Source organism: Dendronephthya gigantea, unplaced genomic scaffold (assembly GCF_004324835.1).
Source record: "Dendronephthya gigantea isolate DGI-Jeju-01 unplaced genomic scaffold, DenGig_1.0 000198F, whole genome shotgun sequence".
NCBI classification, from domain to species: domain Eukaryota; kingdom Metazoa; phylum Cnidaria; class Anthozoa; order Malacalcyonacea; family Nephtheidae; genus Dendronephthya; species Dendronephthya gigantea.
Genome location: NW_021163208.1, coordinates 43892 through 60546, shown reverse-complemented (window position 1 = coordinate 60546; position 16655 = coordinate 43892). Strand labels below are relative to the sequence as shown.

The window sequence follows — 16655 nt, the reverse complement described above, 5'->3', positions numbered from 1 at the left end:
ATGGCTTTTAACACTTACATTGATCGGGTTATAAACATAATAAAGACAATCATGATCATTTTTCAGGTTGTCTGCGTCACGGTAAATCTTAAAACATTTAACCAAATTGTTCCCAAAAGACAAAATTATAGGTTTTACGATGACATCACGTGTGATAAGATATGAATTTGATATGAATTAAATGTTACATGATTTTTCTATCAATTGACAACGATATACAATACTGGCCAAAAATAACCTAACACGCGGCGGTTGCCGTTCGGTTGCGATTATAGATTGTGGTTCGGTCGCGGTTCGGTTGTAGTCGACCGATAGAAACCACAGAAGACTGAAGGGGAAAAATTACGATCGCGGTTGCCGTTCGCTTCCGAACGGAATGTTATGAACTGCTCAGAACGCCAACACAATAGTCAAATCGAAAAAATCTTAAAAAATGTCTGTGTGGTCTGACCGAGGTCCGGCTGAAGTTCGACCGAAATTCAACCGTGGTGAGACCGAGGTTTGATTTATCAGTTAACCGCGGTTTTTGTTAGGTTGTTTCTTGGCAGTACTGTACGTTGAGCTCTTCCAAGTGAACTTTCTTCTGTAAAAGCAGGGTTCTTGTAATCAAACAAGCGAAGTCCTTCACTTGGTCAATGAAAACAATAAGTGAAACCCACGAATAATAGTTGAACTTCTGGGAAGCAGGGTGCGTGCTTATCGTATCAAAATTTTGTGATTATCCTCAGTTATAAGACATGAATTTCAAACCGAGAAATAAAGTAAAATTCAAGAGATGTTAAGTTGTTTCACCAGAGAAATGATTATGGATTTGTATATGAAAACTAGTCGCAGCCTTTCAACAGATCACCGGCGGCGGGATTGTTCGAGAGGTGTATAAATTAATAACCATAGTTTAAAAAGGCTCTCTCATATACATCTTGTGAATCATTGAACCTACAACTTATGAAGTTTTTTTAGTCTTTTTAAAACTATTTGGTGATCAATTGTGCCGAATGCCTGAACGCACTATGATCGTACAACAAATTTGCATTATTATTAACTTTATTATTATTAACTTGATATTTAACCTACCAGAATACCCATGTCACCGAAGTGCTTTTCAGTGGGGTCCTGCATCTATATGTTACATAATTTTAAAAGTAATCATGCATTATTTACATCAACACATATATGCAACACAATACTAAGAACTTACTGACTGAGAGTGAGGTCTGTACGGTAAAATATCAAACCGAGGTCGTGCCGTATTGACCGAGCGATAGCGAGGTCAATACACCAAGACCGAGGTTTGATATTTTACCGTACAGACCGAACAGTCGAAGTTAGTAAGTTTTTTATTATATGGCATATTTCATGCAGACATTGTAATGATTAGTTAGTTTTTGCCGTGAGTTTTGCCTTGTTTTCACAGGGCAATAAGAATTGCGTATTGCCCGTGGGCAATACGGGGAAATCCGGACCTGTCAGCAGCCAATCAAATTGCAGAATTAACCAAAACAAGCGCTTGCCATATAATAAAATACAATACTGAACGATACCATCCCATATTCCCATACTATATGCCAAACAACACGATACTGTAACAACGCAATATAATAATTATAATACTATATGATGCAATACAATGAGGAAATTGGAATATGATGTCGAAGAAAGATACTGAGTAGAAAATGTTATAGTGGAAAGGAATGAAGAAGGAAAGTCTATAGCCAAGTTGTATATTCGATCACCGTCTTTTCAATAGGTTGTTAAAGTTAGGTAATGAAATACGATTTTGTAGTTCATGTTCCAGGTTATTATTGAAGCTTAATAAATTGGTCGTTGTTTTCCTTTGTTCGTCCTTGCTCGTGGAATGTGTAGATCTCTGCGTCGTCTTGTGCAGTAACTATGTATATCTTCGTTCTTCGCGAAGTCGAAATCAAAGTCAATTAAGCCGCGGTGCATCATATATGTATATAAGCTTGTTATAACAGAAATGTTTTCTTCGTGCCCACACATGGGGAGGAAATAACTGTATGCACTCGTGCGCCAAATCATTCAACATGTTGCGTATGGTGCAAATGCAGGCATGCACAAAAGCTCGCAAAACTTCAATGCACACTGGGGGAACTTGGCTTACGCTAATGTTCACAGGTGACTTCAAGCTCAGCAGATAGCTCTCGTTTGCGACCGGTGTCACAGGAAATTTGGCCCCCCCGAACATTTGCCCCCCCCCCGGCCCAAATTTCCTAGGAAATATGGCCCCCCCGGGCCAAATATCCTAGGAAATTTGGCCCCCCCTTCGGAAATTATGCCCCCCTCTAAAAAACATAGTATTCTATTCCAACTGCATTCCTGCTAACATCAGCTCACGGGAGATAGAGTTACGGGAAATGCGAGCCCGTGAGCCGAGGCGCGCAGGACGAGAGGATCCCACGTTGGGTGGGGAGGTGGGAAGTACCGATTCGTGTGAATAACCTCAAACGAGTTAAACAAAACAAAAAAAAAGATTAACATTCCACGCCTTTACTTATCATACAAGATATATGAAGTTCAATTATTCTCCATTACCATGTCGTAAATTTGTTATTAAAGAATGCTACAACGTTGCATGCAGGAAAACCCCCTCCGCACATAAGCATGCATTCTCAACTCCGTTCCTGGATCCGCGTTTAACAACTGACCCTGATTTACTAACATCTCAGTCTTATATACCTGATGTTACGCTTGACTGCACTTAGAATAGTTTACCTTACCATTTTAGAGCTAGAGAACCGTTAAGTGTATAAAAGTTTTAAATGTATAAAAGTCTATCTAGCTGTACTCTTGTTTGAGTTACAACTTACAAACAGCACTGACGGATTTTGTATTGTGCATGTAACCTTGTTTTTGTGTTTGCCGATTGTTTTTAAACGTTTTTATGCAAATTTGTATTAATTACTCCCTAAATGTTAGCCGCATGCACATTAACACTTTCGCCAACGCATGTTGCCATCGCTTGCTAAAGTGTGGTTGTCATTCTGACGAATTTCTTATTAGGTTCAGAAACTTGTTGAATATTGAGTCAAAAGTTCGCGATTTCAAAACTATATATATATTTTATATATATATATATATATATTGAGAGTATAAAGTATGTTATCGAGGGGGACCAAATTTCCGAACTGTGAAATACGTGATTTGTCCTCCCCAGAAATTCTTAATTTGGCGACCTTTTCGCCGAGATGAAAAGGTTTTACACAAATAAATGAAGCAAACTAAGTATGAATACAAACAAACATTTACGATCTTGCTTTTAGAAGCTTCGCGATTCTCGAACTCATGGCAATAAAGTATATGTTTTCGAGGGGGCCAAATTTCCGAAAGGGGGGCCATATTTCCTAGGAAATATGACCCCCAGGGGGGCCAAATTTCCTAGGGGGGCCAAATTTTGGGGGGGGCCAAATTTCCTGGGACACCGGCTTTATAGGTAAAGAATCTTTGATCGAATACTTATAGGCTATAGCTACGACATTTGCATTTGTAATGACTAATGAACAGGAAAGGCGTATAATGTACTCTTACTATAAACGATAGGAATTATATTCGTGCACAAGCGAATGTGCTTTAGGCATATTACTGAGCTACTCTGTCACTGTGTTCGTGTTCAGTCGAAGTTTAGCATTTCTGAAGAGTTAAGTATGATGTCTTCGATTGTAACAGGTATTCTCAGTTCAACAGTCGGTTTATTATGGAATAAGGCCCGATCCTCGGCGGCAGACAAACTCAAAGACGGCGATGTAACAGATGTAGAAATTCGAAAGATTGTTGTACGCGAGTTAGACGATATCAAGTCTAAAATTGATGGCCTTTCTCGATCAACTTTACTCGTCAGCTATGATTTCCTTCAAGAAGGAGTAGATTTACTCAGCGCTTCTCTTGATAAGTCAAATCCTGAACAGAGGGCGAGAGAGGTTGAGGACGAACTAGGTCAACCTTCAAGTGGTATTCAGTCAGATCTCTTAAACCAAGCAATAGCGCTTCCTCATTCCATGGGAAAGCTGAAAATCAACTCAGAAGCAGATTTTAAAGCCGCGAAAGAAAGATTCAATGAAGCACGTAAGGCAGCATCTAATGCTTTCAGGAATGACGCGCTTAGTATCGAAGATCGAATTTTTGCGGCGAAGCTACGAATAGTTTCGGATATTCTGGAACATTTCGATAGTCCTGAGACCGCAATCACTGGATGCCTGTCGTTTCTAAAAAAGTTTCATAGCTTACCAGCCATCCAAGAGATATTGTCTGTGTATTTGGACGGTGGAGTGAAATCGTTGTTGAATAAAACCAAACGAGTGGAGAACGTCAAGTCGGTTATGCTATAATCAACTATGTGTTGTTTCAATATGTTTGGAAATTCAGTAATAAGTATTCCTTGGAAGTGTCCGCCTCCATGCCAACGATTGAACTTCATGATCGTAGTTTTCACCCGATAAAGAATTGGTATGAAATTTCAGATAGAAATTCCATGGGTAATGAGTTGAAGCTTCAAACAAACGAAGTGTTTTTCAAAGAAACGATGAGACCCTTCTTATCTGCTGTGAACAGTCAGGGGGACATTCTTATATTCCCTGACTTTCGACCCTACGACTTGGACGTTTTTCTAATGTCAGGAAAATTCAAGCGTGTTAAATTTCCTCAAGATGTTTTTGGTGTTCCAGCGGCGCTTGCTGTTGATATGAATGACAATGTTTACGTACTTACGTGGGGAGGACCTCAAATTAAATTCAGATTGTTCATATTCGACGAGAATTACAATGCAAAAGCGGAACATAAATTGGATCTCTTCATCAGTGGGGATTCGTTTAGGATGGCGATATGCAAAAACAATGATATCGTCTTCATCAAAGATGAAAACGATGGGTTTGTGTATGTTTGTGACAAGAGGGGTAAACTAAAATACAAGTTTGAAACCGAACCAAGCGAGGCGGTTTCATTAAGTATTTCTCCCAAAAATGAAATCATGATACCAACAGAGGATCATACGGCGGTTCAAATATTCACCATGGAAGGAAATCTGACGAAAACAATTAAAGTCCCAGAAGATCATGAGATATTAAGCGTGGCATTTCACTACGTAATTTGCAAAATATTGGTCTTAACCTTCGTAAAGGAAAAAGGTTCCCATTTTCTTATCAGGTACCCCGAAGCAGGCGGGGAGATGGAAAATATTATGTTACTTGGTAGTAAAATGGATTATTCGTGGCATTCCCGAATAAAATCCCATCCAAATGGTTTTATTGTTGTTGTTAAAGATCAAAGCGCCATCTACCTCTGATGAAACCAAGTATTTAAACAAACAATTTTTGCAAAAACGTAAATGGAAAATAGTGAACACTACTCTGAATGAGTATAAACATTAAAAGTTACGAAGGAAAATAAATTTGTACGCTTTATTGATGCATGCATGTAGCTGTTGTAAAAGGGACAAGTATCATCATGCATGGTCACTTACATACATCCGTTAATAATAATCAAAATTAGAATAGGCTTGTTGTTAGAATTAACTTTATTGATCAAGAATGTTAACTTTGTTTTATTCAATATCAGTTTACAATAATAATTTGTGAAAACGTTCTTCTCCACCGTAATGCCTTATGAATATTTTACATAGTATTCATATATTCATGCCACAGAACATAAAATGAATATTTGCTTCCCCCCCAGTCAAAAATCTTGTATGTTGACATATACACGGCAATCATAGCTAAGATATTCCTCATTGGGTATTGGGTATTAGGGAGAGAAAACTGCGTGGTCTGGGAAATAATAAATATGGTGTTAATCTTTCCCACCCACGACAACTTTAGTGCCCAATTTGAATAAAACACACATTCCAAGGGTATACTGCATAATTGGTTATCTGCAAATTTATATGCCTCGAGGACTGTTCGTTTATATAACATACAACTGCGACCGCGGGAGACATTTAACGCGGCCGGGGGGGATATTCATATATTTGTTTTAACAGTCCGTAGAAACATTCAATTTTAAAAGAAATTAACAATGCAAAACACGAATATATGATATCATCCACCCCATCCCCCCCGCTGCTAATTAGGGTCTTAGTAATAAAATTATAGTTCTATCCATTACCAACAGATACGTTTCAATTTGACCGTGGAGCAGCGTGGCAGCGTCTTGAAAACACTTAGGATCAAATGTGGTTTAATAGACAAAAACACTTAGATCTCGATATTTTCACCGGAGTAGGGCCTTCGTTAGGAGAGTTCGTAATATGACCTTTTGGATAATTACGTCACAACATTATCGTTTTAAATTTAGAACCACCTTAAGTACAAAGAAACAAAACATCGTTAATCAACACATGCATCAGAAAGAATTTTCAACTTTGAAAAATAAGTGTGGAACTAGACTGTAACACTAAAACGAGGCTACCAGGCCACGACCGAGTTATATGGCTTATTTCCACAATTAGTTTGTGAAAATGAAAAGTTCTTGAAAAGTTATTTTTCTGATGCACGTGTTGACGAACAATGTTTTGTATCTTTATACACATGGCTCGTGAAGTAAAACTTGAAATCCATTTCATTTAAGGTGGTTCTAAATTTATAACGGTAATGTTGTGAGGAACAAATCTATTGTAAAAACACCACGGGTGTTCGTTTGTGCTCAGATCAAAAGCCCTGTGGTCCGTATCGGAAAATATATCGATATTGCAACTTCCGATACGAGACGTATTTTGGCAGTAATATTATGTGAACTGATATGACATCTGATTGATATAGAGAAACGCGTTGCTGTTGAAGGGCAATAATCAATGATCCGTTTATACGCTTGTTCAGTGGTTGTACTGCAGTTTTGCAGTGTAAATGATTAATGCCACAGTGCTATGGACTGCGCAGAGTTTTCTTACTGTATCCCCCGAAAGTCAAGATTCCCCTTGAGGGATGGAATCCACTGCCTTTAAGCGAATTACCTGATGTGCCTTTCGCGAATGTTCAAACATTGGTCGATAATGATTTCTATATTTAAATTATTCAGCGCTCTCGTAACGGCTATCTTTAAAAGGGGAACGGGGAATCGGGGAACAGGGGAACAGGGAAGCCGGTGGAACGGTGGAACTATGGACTCATTGAACAGCTAAACAAAGAGTTATAGTGTTGAACCTAAAAGAAAAAAACTGTTAGTATATATTATCCACATCCTAGGGGTGTATACAGTATTATTGCTTTCTGCATCCATTTCTCTGTTCCTAATTCCTCCTGCTCCCAAGTTCCTCCATTCCCATTTCCCTTGTTCTCCAGCTCCCGAGTTCCTCCATTTCCCTGCATCCCGGTTTCCCCGGTTTCCCCATTACCTGGTTTCCCTGTTTCCCTGTTTCCCGGTCCCTGATTCCCCAATTCCCCGATTCCCTCATTCCCCCAATCCTCGATTGCACCATTTCCCGATTTCCCAAATCCCCGATTCCCCAAATCCCCAATTCCCCGATTACCTGATTCCCCCTTTGAAAGATAGACATCTCGTAACTGCATCGGCCTTTACTTGTCGGGTTCTGATTGGTCAAGATCGGTACGAGAGTATCAACGAACAGAGGCTCGAACGGACTTCGTAAGCCGTCGTGAGACCTCGTCAGCATTTGATCTTTGAATCATTGTAAAGAAAGATAGCAAAATAGAAGATCAAAAACGCATTTGAAAGGAAAGAAATCTATTTTACTATGGAAAATATCACGACTGTTAATGCGACTTTAAACGAAACGGCGAAAAATGCGACTGGAAGAGAAGCTGCAACGACAGAAGGACTCGTGGTGGCTTACTCAAGTTTAATCATTATGGCAGTGTTGCCAATCTTCTTTGGGTCATTTCGTTCAGTTTTACACTACAGGAAACAAAAGGTATGGAAAAGATCAGGGATTAGGGATGTGATGTTGAATAGCGAATATCTTCTCTTGTATTTAGTGCATACGAGACCGATTTATGTTCCCTCTAACACCCCGCTATTTTTGATTTTGGTTTAGTCCATATTCTGTATATGCATGTATATTACTAGATGAAGTGTCAAGTACTTCAAAATAGGGACACGTGTACCTAATTTTTTTCCTCTAGACAGAATACTTTATTAAAAGTTATGTTACAGTATATTGTGTTGCTTTAAATGAAGAGGATCATATGACAGTTATATATATTTTATTATAACATCCCTCTTAAAAATGGTTTATAAAATATCAGGTGTAACTCCATTTAATATATACCAGACAGGTGGATATTAACAATGCTTTCAACAAAAGGATTCAAGTCTCCCTAGATTTAATTAGGAATTTTATTGTTTGTTTCATCTTTCTTGCAAAAAAAACTTCATAGCATTGATATCATTTTGTGGTCCATGGGAACTATAGGTGTATATAAAACTATAGCTTGATCATCTTTGTCTTTCTGCTGGCTAACCTTTATTTTTTTCCAATGACTCGTGATCTGTGTGTTTAGGGTTTTAGTTAGGGGAATAACAGTAAACAATATTGTTGAGCTGTTACATATGTGGCGATTTGGTTGACTATTTATAATATATTAATTGTTTCAGTGGAGAAAATTGAAAGAAAGACTCAGTAATAGAAACTCAGTGGTATATAGGGAGTGTGGTAATTGGGCACTCATATTCATATGACCATGTTCTACATTATTTATGAATGTGATTCATTTAGAAATCAAATGTTTTTGTGGTCTGTGAACATGAAGATTTGAATACAACCATGTTTAATGCTGGCTGTGCCATATGCAACTATTATATACAAGAAACACTTCACATAATGTTTTGCCTAAAATTATTTTCTGATTTGTGTGTGATTCACTCTTTCATAATTTTGCCGTAAACTCTGTGGAGTACTTCATTGCCTTTGCAAATTCATTTGGCATTGAAATTGGATTGAAAAAGTGAAAACATGTTTTTCTGTGACATTTCCAACTTATCTGCAGTTGAAAATGTTGTACATGTATTTATGTACCTATAAAAAAAGTTCATGCTATAGCCATATCTTTTCAATGCTCTTAAAATATTTAATCCTTATTCGGGATTCAGGTTTCCAGAATGAATGACTGTTTAATAAAACCTGTAGTAATTAATCATCACAGGCATGCAGATATAAAAAATGTGCAATATGCCAAAATGCATCATTGTAAGATTGAATTGTTATTCGATTTTAATGTTACTTAAGAAAATTAGTTGTTAACCTCTGAAACTAGCATAATACATACTTCTATAGAATCATTTTTAATATGCCTAAAAATGTGGCTTATCCTGGTAATTTTATAACTTCACAATTCTATTTTTAGGAAAATGGTGAAAAACCAGACAGTATGACACATAAAGATGCCATGATGTTTCCTGTTGTTGCAAGTGGTGCTTTGTTGGGACTTTACATTATCTTTAAAGTATGTGTGAAAACTATGTAGTTTAGATAAATTATTGAGGGAATATAATTTTATTTCTTTAATTGTAGCTCTTTAACAAAGATTATTTAAATCTCCTGTTGGCATTGTATTTCTTTTTCTTGGGAGTTTTAGCCTTGACGCATTTGCTCAAGTGAGTGTTGAATTCAATTTTAACTAGTGCTCAGTTAAAAAGAAGTATTATCATTATCCACACAGATATTAAATTTCATGTTTTTACTCTCTCAGGCCTAACGTGGCGCCTTTACTGTCAACCATTGTCCCAAATGTACCATACCATTTAACCTGCACAGAAGGCACTGGTGACAAGAAAACAGGTAACTAAATGTTATCTAAGATATGTAAGACATATTTAATTGTAATCATGGGTGCACTTGTACCTGTCTGGATATACTTAACAATTATATCCCACATTCGAGTCATATATGAGCTGATAGCCAACAAGATGTGTAGCACTCAACCGATTCATTGTGAAATCAGATTGTGAAGAAGCTGTAATATTATAGCTAATTTCCATTATTCTGCCCAAAACCAGGTCATTTGTTTCCTTGGGGTAGTGATTGAAATGTATAGAATTGAAGTTAAATATCATCAATATACCGTACATATAGAAACAACAATCTGAACTGTATGATTTTAAACAAACAGAAATCATTTGCACTGAAAAGTTAAGGGAATATGCTATTAAGAACATTACATAAATATTTTTTTATAAAATCAATACGATACAAGGTTTTCGCATATTTTTATCCACTGCATTCGCATTTTATATAATGTGTGTAATCTGCTAAACAGTACCTAATATCCTTGCTACAGTAAATGCCCACCATTGTCAATATAGACGTTGTATTTTCAACCATCAGCCATCTGATCACTCGTATCTTTTCAAGTTTTCATCAAAATTATTTGAAACTGTTAAACAAATTTAATTTCAGATATAATGGATTACGAATTTGATCGCATCGATCTTATTTGCGTCTCTGTGTCGACGATATTTGGAATCTGGTATCTTGTTAAGAAGGTAAGACGCGCGAATCTATCAAATTCCTTTTCATCTACAATGATCAACCGTTTAACTTTTCCACAACCTCCACGGAAGTTGTTTTATTTGTTATAGGCACGGTTGGTTCATACTGCATTCGGTTATAGGGTTATACACAAGTTTAGGTGACGGTTTTTTGTGTTTATTTCAGCACTGGATTGCAAACAACGTGTTAGGTCTGGCTTTTGCTGTTAATGGTGTTGAGCTTCTTCAACTTAATAGGTGAGCATGTTGCATTATTTCGTTCAACAGCTATAATAAAGTCATTACCAGCTGTAACAATCATTTATGGGAGGCTAGCTCGCACGAAGAGTCCACTGCATGATATCGCGTGTCTACAATGCCTACGAATAGGTTGATGGTGATGGCGCATATACACCTTTAACGAGAATGCTATGTAATATCTAATTTGTTGTTTTGGAGCTACATGCATACAGCCTGTTTATATGGATCGAGTTTTTCCGTTGAAAACTACATGTAATGAAAGACTACTCAGGTTAAGCCTTTGATGTGGTGCGCTTTTTTACCTTGCTTAACCGGGATAACTCGTTCCATACAAGCAGGCTCCTATAGATGTCTAAAGAAGTTTCTATATTCTTCATTTTTGGCTGATCTTATCTCATATGTACATTTCTAGTGTGATAACCGGATGTATATTACTTGGTGGTCTATTTATTTACGATATTTTCTGGGTAAGTTATTGTCAGTAGATTCGTGAAAGATTAATGATATGTAGCTATATTGCACACTAACTTGTACCTTATTACTTGCTCTTCATAAAACAGAAGCGTAGAAAAGCCCAGGTTGTATGAAAACGTCGTTAACTTTAAGTATGATTAGCGCTAATCACTGTAGTTAAATCCTTAACTATGATTAGTTAACTACACGACTGAACTGCGTTGCATAAAACGTAGTTTGTCGGATGTTTAACTAATCACGTAGTTAACTTGCGTTATTAAACAGAGAAATGGCATGAAGTTTGTCAATATTATTTACCGCTGCTATAGATTTTGAACAAGACCGAGGACTCGTATTTACAAAAATTGACAGTATTTTGATCGAAAATATTGGCAAAAATGCAATAAATAAAGGAAGAAGTTAAAAAAATCCAAATAATTCAACGAAAAAGGCGCTTTTGATATAAAAAGGTTCTTTTGAGTCAACCTACAGGTCGCAGATAAAATGTAGCCTGCGGTGCAGACGCTTCGATTTACAAAGAAACACACGCATATAAGCGTCTGAGCATTGGGGCGCCGATCCTTGCTCAACGTGGGCACTTTTAGAAATTAATATGTTCTGGTTAACACTGTTCTGCGTCTCCTGTTGAATATTTTCAACCTAAGTCAACTTCGTTGCCACGAAGACAGCAACATGAAAATATTGACGCTTCAAGTGCCCAAAGTACCACTGTATCCGTGAAAGTGCAATGGAAAAGCAAAACTTCAGCAGCATCTTCGAAATATTTACATTAAATTCGCTCCCTCGATAAACGCCATGTTTAAAACAATAATTCAAATAACGGTTGAAAACCTTGGTATGTGTTGATTCTAATGGTTACTCGCTCCTCGAAAGTTCATCACGCCATTTTTAACTACGTTTTGGACAGTTAACGATGCTTTTGAAGATGATTAACTTTAACTACGTTTTAACTACGATTAACGCTATAACCACGTTTTTATACAACTGGCTTAACTACGTGATTAAAGTTAACGACGTTGTAATCACAAAAAAAAGTTATTAAAATGTGATTAAGAGCTTTATACAACCAGCCCCATTCAGGTGTTAACTAAATGTTTCAAAATGTAAAAAATTCACCTTGTGCAATATTCTAGGTATTTGGTACAGACGTTATGGTTACTGTTGCAAAGTCCTTCGAAGCACCAATTAAACGTAATTATACGATGCCCTCATTTTCTAGTCCATGTTTTATGTCCATTTTCAAGTCCATGTTTTACAAGTCCATGTTTTACAAGTCCATGTTTTACAAGTCCAGGTTTTACAAGTCCATGTTTTACAAGTCCATGTTTTACAAGTCCAGTCCAGTCTATATTTTACAAGTCCAGTCCACGTTTTACAACATGCCCAAGATTCGTAATTTCCCCGCCAATCTCGGTGCTTTTGCCCACGCCATCTGACAAAACTCGTAGTTGTTGGGCTTTCGAATGCGAAATTTATCGACAAATATGTATACTTAAAAGCTCTATTTTAATAGAGATTTCAAAAGGGTTTAGCATGGAAGAAATGATGTTTATGTCAACCACACATTTATTTTAAATATAACACTACAACTGCCCTTCTCCACAACACTGTGCGTGGAAATTTCTTATAAATACAGATATAAGTGATATACATACACGGCTCCAGATTGTTCTTTGCATTGATTAAAGTATTTGTTTAGTGATCTTTCCCATGGACATACTCGAAAGAGGTTTGGCTGCAAAAAACTTTGCGATGCTGGGGTTAGGTGATATTGTCATTCCAGGTATGTCTTTTTGTGTAGCTATACATATATATGTATTCAGTACATCACTCTTTACAATAACGTGCAGTAATTCCGAGACACCGGCCGCTACCCTGAAAAAGATTTTGTTGGCACCTATGATGTAAATTTTTACAGTAGGATGCTCTTTTATGAAATTTCTCACCCAACTCACCCCCTGCCGTAAAATGTTGTGTTTAATTTTGATGTGAAGTAGGCCTATAATATGCCTACAGCACTGTAGTTGCTTGACCACATCGATTTACAGGTCGATGAGACAGGAGATATTTGGCGGGTTGTCCACGACAACTTTCGCTAGGAGCCTTACAACTGCAATGTACGATTAAACTATACGTGATTAATATTTTGTCTGGGTATATTTTTCAGGAATATTTATTGCCCTGCTGTTAAGATTCGATAGAAGGTAACTGCTATTAAAGAAATATCTTATAAAATATTTTCTACAAAGCACCATGTGATGTATAGTAGCTGTATAACTATATTTCTATAATGAACTCTGCGTTTTATTTCCAGGAATGTTGGCAGTGACTCAAAGCGCCCTATATATTTCTACTTTACAATGGTGGCGTATTTTCTTGGCTTGTTATTGACTGTTCTAGTGATGCACGTTTTCAAAGCAGCGCAACCAGCATTGCTGTACCTGGTGCCTGCTTGCCTTGGCACCCCTATAATCCTGGCTTTGCTCAAAGGAGATATAAAGAGTCTCTTTACGTAAGTATTTTCATTTCACGATTCGTCACCCGCGCATTTGATGTGCAGGAATTATTTCAATCTATTATTAATGCGAACTTTGGGTGCAACTTGGCCGTACTTTGTACCTGGGGACAGTTGTATAGAAACATATATTATAAGCAAAAAAACAACATGGTACCTTTTATCCAACAACTTCTCATTAAATGTGGCAAAACATCCACGTCTTTCAATCATTACTAGAAATACATGCATGCAGTACCCCTCGCCATTTTCAGGCAAGAAAATAATCTCCTGGGCCTAGATAAGCTGTAACTATAAGTTTATATTATGGAATGACTCAATGACAAAGCGGCGATAGCCAATATTTTTATCATTTGGTAAAAAATATACTGACAACATTGAAGATGCTGTCGTTTTTTACAGGCGTTTATAGGCCTTACCAGCTTAGCTTAGGTAACAGTTAATATTTCAACATTTGAGGATTCAGAAAAACATAAAAACAGTACAAAATCTTCAACTTAGTGCAGAACCTCAAATATTCTTCGATTATATATGCCGTTGACAGTCGTAAAAGCTACATTTATATATAAATTTGCGTTTTAAAAAAACCCTTTTTAAAGTTAAAGCGATGATGTAAAAGCCTTTCATAGCCCAACATGACTATGGAAAACGACGTATTAAGCTCAAATATAAATAAACTACATTCCTCTTCATACAGCAAATGCAGAATATTATACTGACTATAGACACGTATCGATTTAATACATTTCGAAGCTTTATATAGAGCGAAAATGTTGAAAAGCAACCCTTTTTGTTTTTGATCAATATTTCTTGATGATTTTCATTGCATCTGTTGTAATTTTCCCCATTTTATTTGGTTTAATTTGTAAAAACAGTTTTATAAAAAGTTCTGCGAATTTGCAGTTAAATTGCTGAGTGCTGACGTTATACCGGGCGTAATTCCTAATCTCCGGGCGGAATTAGTACCCTCGGCTCCGCACCTGCTCGGGGATTAACCTTTGACAATCATTGTGTCCCGCGTACGAATTCTGAGCCCTCTGTCCCATGTCTTGTAGCAACGATAACGTCAAATACACCACGAGAAATGCGACTTATTCACAGTCACTCTCTATCCTTTTGAAATGAAAGCCTGTATCTTTCATTTTGGTTATTTCCTGAGTTCCATCATTTTTAGTTCACTTCTTGTAACACGAATTACCAATTCATTTGAATACATCTTCAGCTACATTGTCCTGCCAAGTTTGGCCTTCCCGATTGCTAGCTATGTTATAGGCATTGATTTGAAATTATGTTCTGGTCCTGCCCCCCCCCCAACACACACACACACACACACACACACTTTAAACAAGTTCCCGAACCCTGTACATTCGCCTTCATTTTCGTAACCGTCGGTTTTAGAGCAGTTATTTTAAACAGATTTAAGATTTCACCTTTTTGAAAACACCGAAGTAAGAAATGGAAAAGTCCGTATATAAATTCCATTGTGTCCGTTTTAAGCTTCAAATTGTTGCATGAGTGGTAGAAAAAGGAAATTTGCTTTTTCAAATAAAAATACCGCCATACCATAATCCTCATTTTTTTTCCATTTATGAACCAGGTATCAAGATCACACAGAAGAAGCGCTCAATAAAAAGCCAGATGAGGCTTCTGGTGAAAACGCGAATAAAGAAAATGCAAACAAGGAAGGCGAAAACAAGGAAAACGAGAACAAAGAATCGGCAGAGAGCGATGAAACCAAGAAGTCTTTGTAAATATAGTACCTTGTCCAGCATGGATTACAGCAATTTCATTTCGGGGTTTTAGGCATAGCTTATAACTTAGTGTAGATTATTTTCATTAGAGCTGATTTGACTGGGCTGGATTGTGTGAAGAAATTGCATGGTAATTTTTCAACCATTCTGTAATCCATACTGGCAGCGGCAAGATGTCTGTATACAGCCCTCAGGCACTCTTACTCGGTCTTTCAGTCAGAAAAAGGCAATATTAATATTATTTATCTTCTCATTTTAAAGATTTTCATAACTATCTTATCTCTGCAAACATTTTGATTAAAAGGAACAAGATGTCCGCCATCTTTGATTTCTGTAGAAGTGCATGTTACCTCCCAAAAGTAGAATTGCATTGCAAGTTGCAAGAAAAATTGCATCGTTTAACACGGCCTTATACATGCAGCTATGCCTTTTGAGAACATCTGGCAACCAATATCTGGTCAGCAACGAACATTTGTGGGGTTAACCCTGTTGCGACCTCACCAAAACTATCTGTGAATTCCAAAAATGAAAAATCTGTAAAAGAGGTTAACCCGGTTTGAAAAAAACTTTTCAGTGAGAAAATAAAAGTTGCATTGCCCTTTCCTTAGGCAATATTAAAGCAATTTATAGAGTTGTGATTTAAGAGGTCTGCAACACTCGATCAACCGTACCCACGGCCAACATAGGCCTCGGCTTATATTTGTATTAAATACAAGGTCGTATTTGATTGATGTTGTTACCTCTTTCCGATCGCAAACTGCCAAAGCCATGTAATAACCAGTCAAAACCATTCGCTGCTAGCAAATTTTGCAGTAGACCCTTTCAATTAGCCCTTAGGGCTGCTTTGCACTGTCACGTTTTTTGCAGTATGCTGCGTACTCGCACGTAAAAGCTTCTAAGTTGTTGTATAATTAATTTTATGCCAGAAAAAACGCAGGAAATCATCAACAGAATCCAACCCTATGCATGTATTCAATCGGTCATTTCATAAGTATAATTTTAATTTAACCCTTTACGTGCGTATACGTACGTACAAAGACCGGGGCAGTGGAAAACAGCTCTAAGCCTTAACAGAAAAACGAGATCTAGAGCCCCTTTCTGGTGAAAACGTTTTTTGCAGTTCTTGGGATTAAAGATTGCAATCCATTTCATTTAAGGTGGCTATAAGTTGAAAACTATGAAGTTGTAACGTAATTATTAAAAGGTCTATCTATCTAAATCAA

At 37.1% G+C, this 16655-nt stretch overlaps 1 protein-coding gene across 1 annotated transcript; it reads left to right on the top strand.

Annotated features, from left to right (window-relative positions):
- The first annotated feature begins 7604 nt into the window (after positions 1 to 7604).
- Positions 7605 to 16655, top strand: LOC114539285 (minor histocompatibility antigen H13-like). Its single transcript, XM_028559911.1, has 12 exons — positions 7605 to 7876; positions 9309 to 9407; positions 9476 to 9558; positions 9654 to 9742; positions 10361 to 10446; positions 10619 to 10689; positions 11105 to 11159; positions 12300 to 12357; positions 12866 to 12949; positions 13334 to 13370; positions 13481 to 13678; positions 15279 to 16655. The coding sequence occupies exons 1-12, from the start codon at positions 7700 to 7702 to the stop codon at positions 15430 to 15432; spliced, it is 1191 nt and encodes a 396-aa protein (XP_028415712.1). The 5' UTR covers positions 7605 to 7699; the 3' UTR covers positions 15433 to 16655.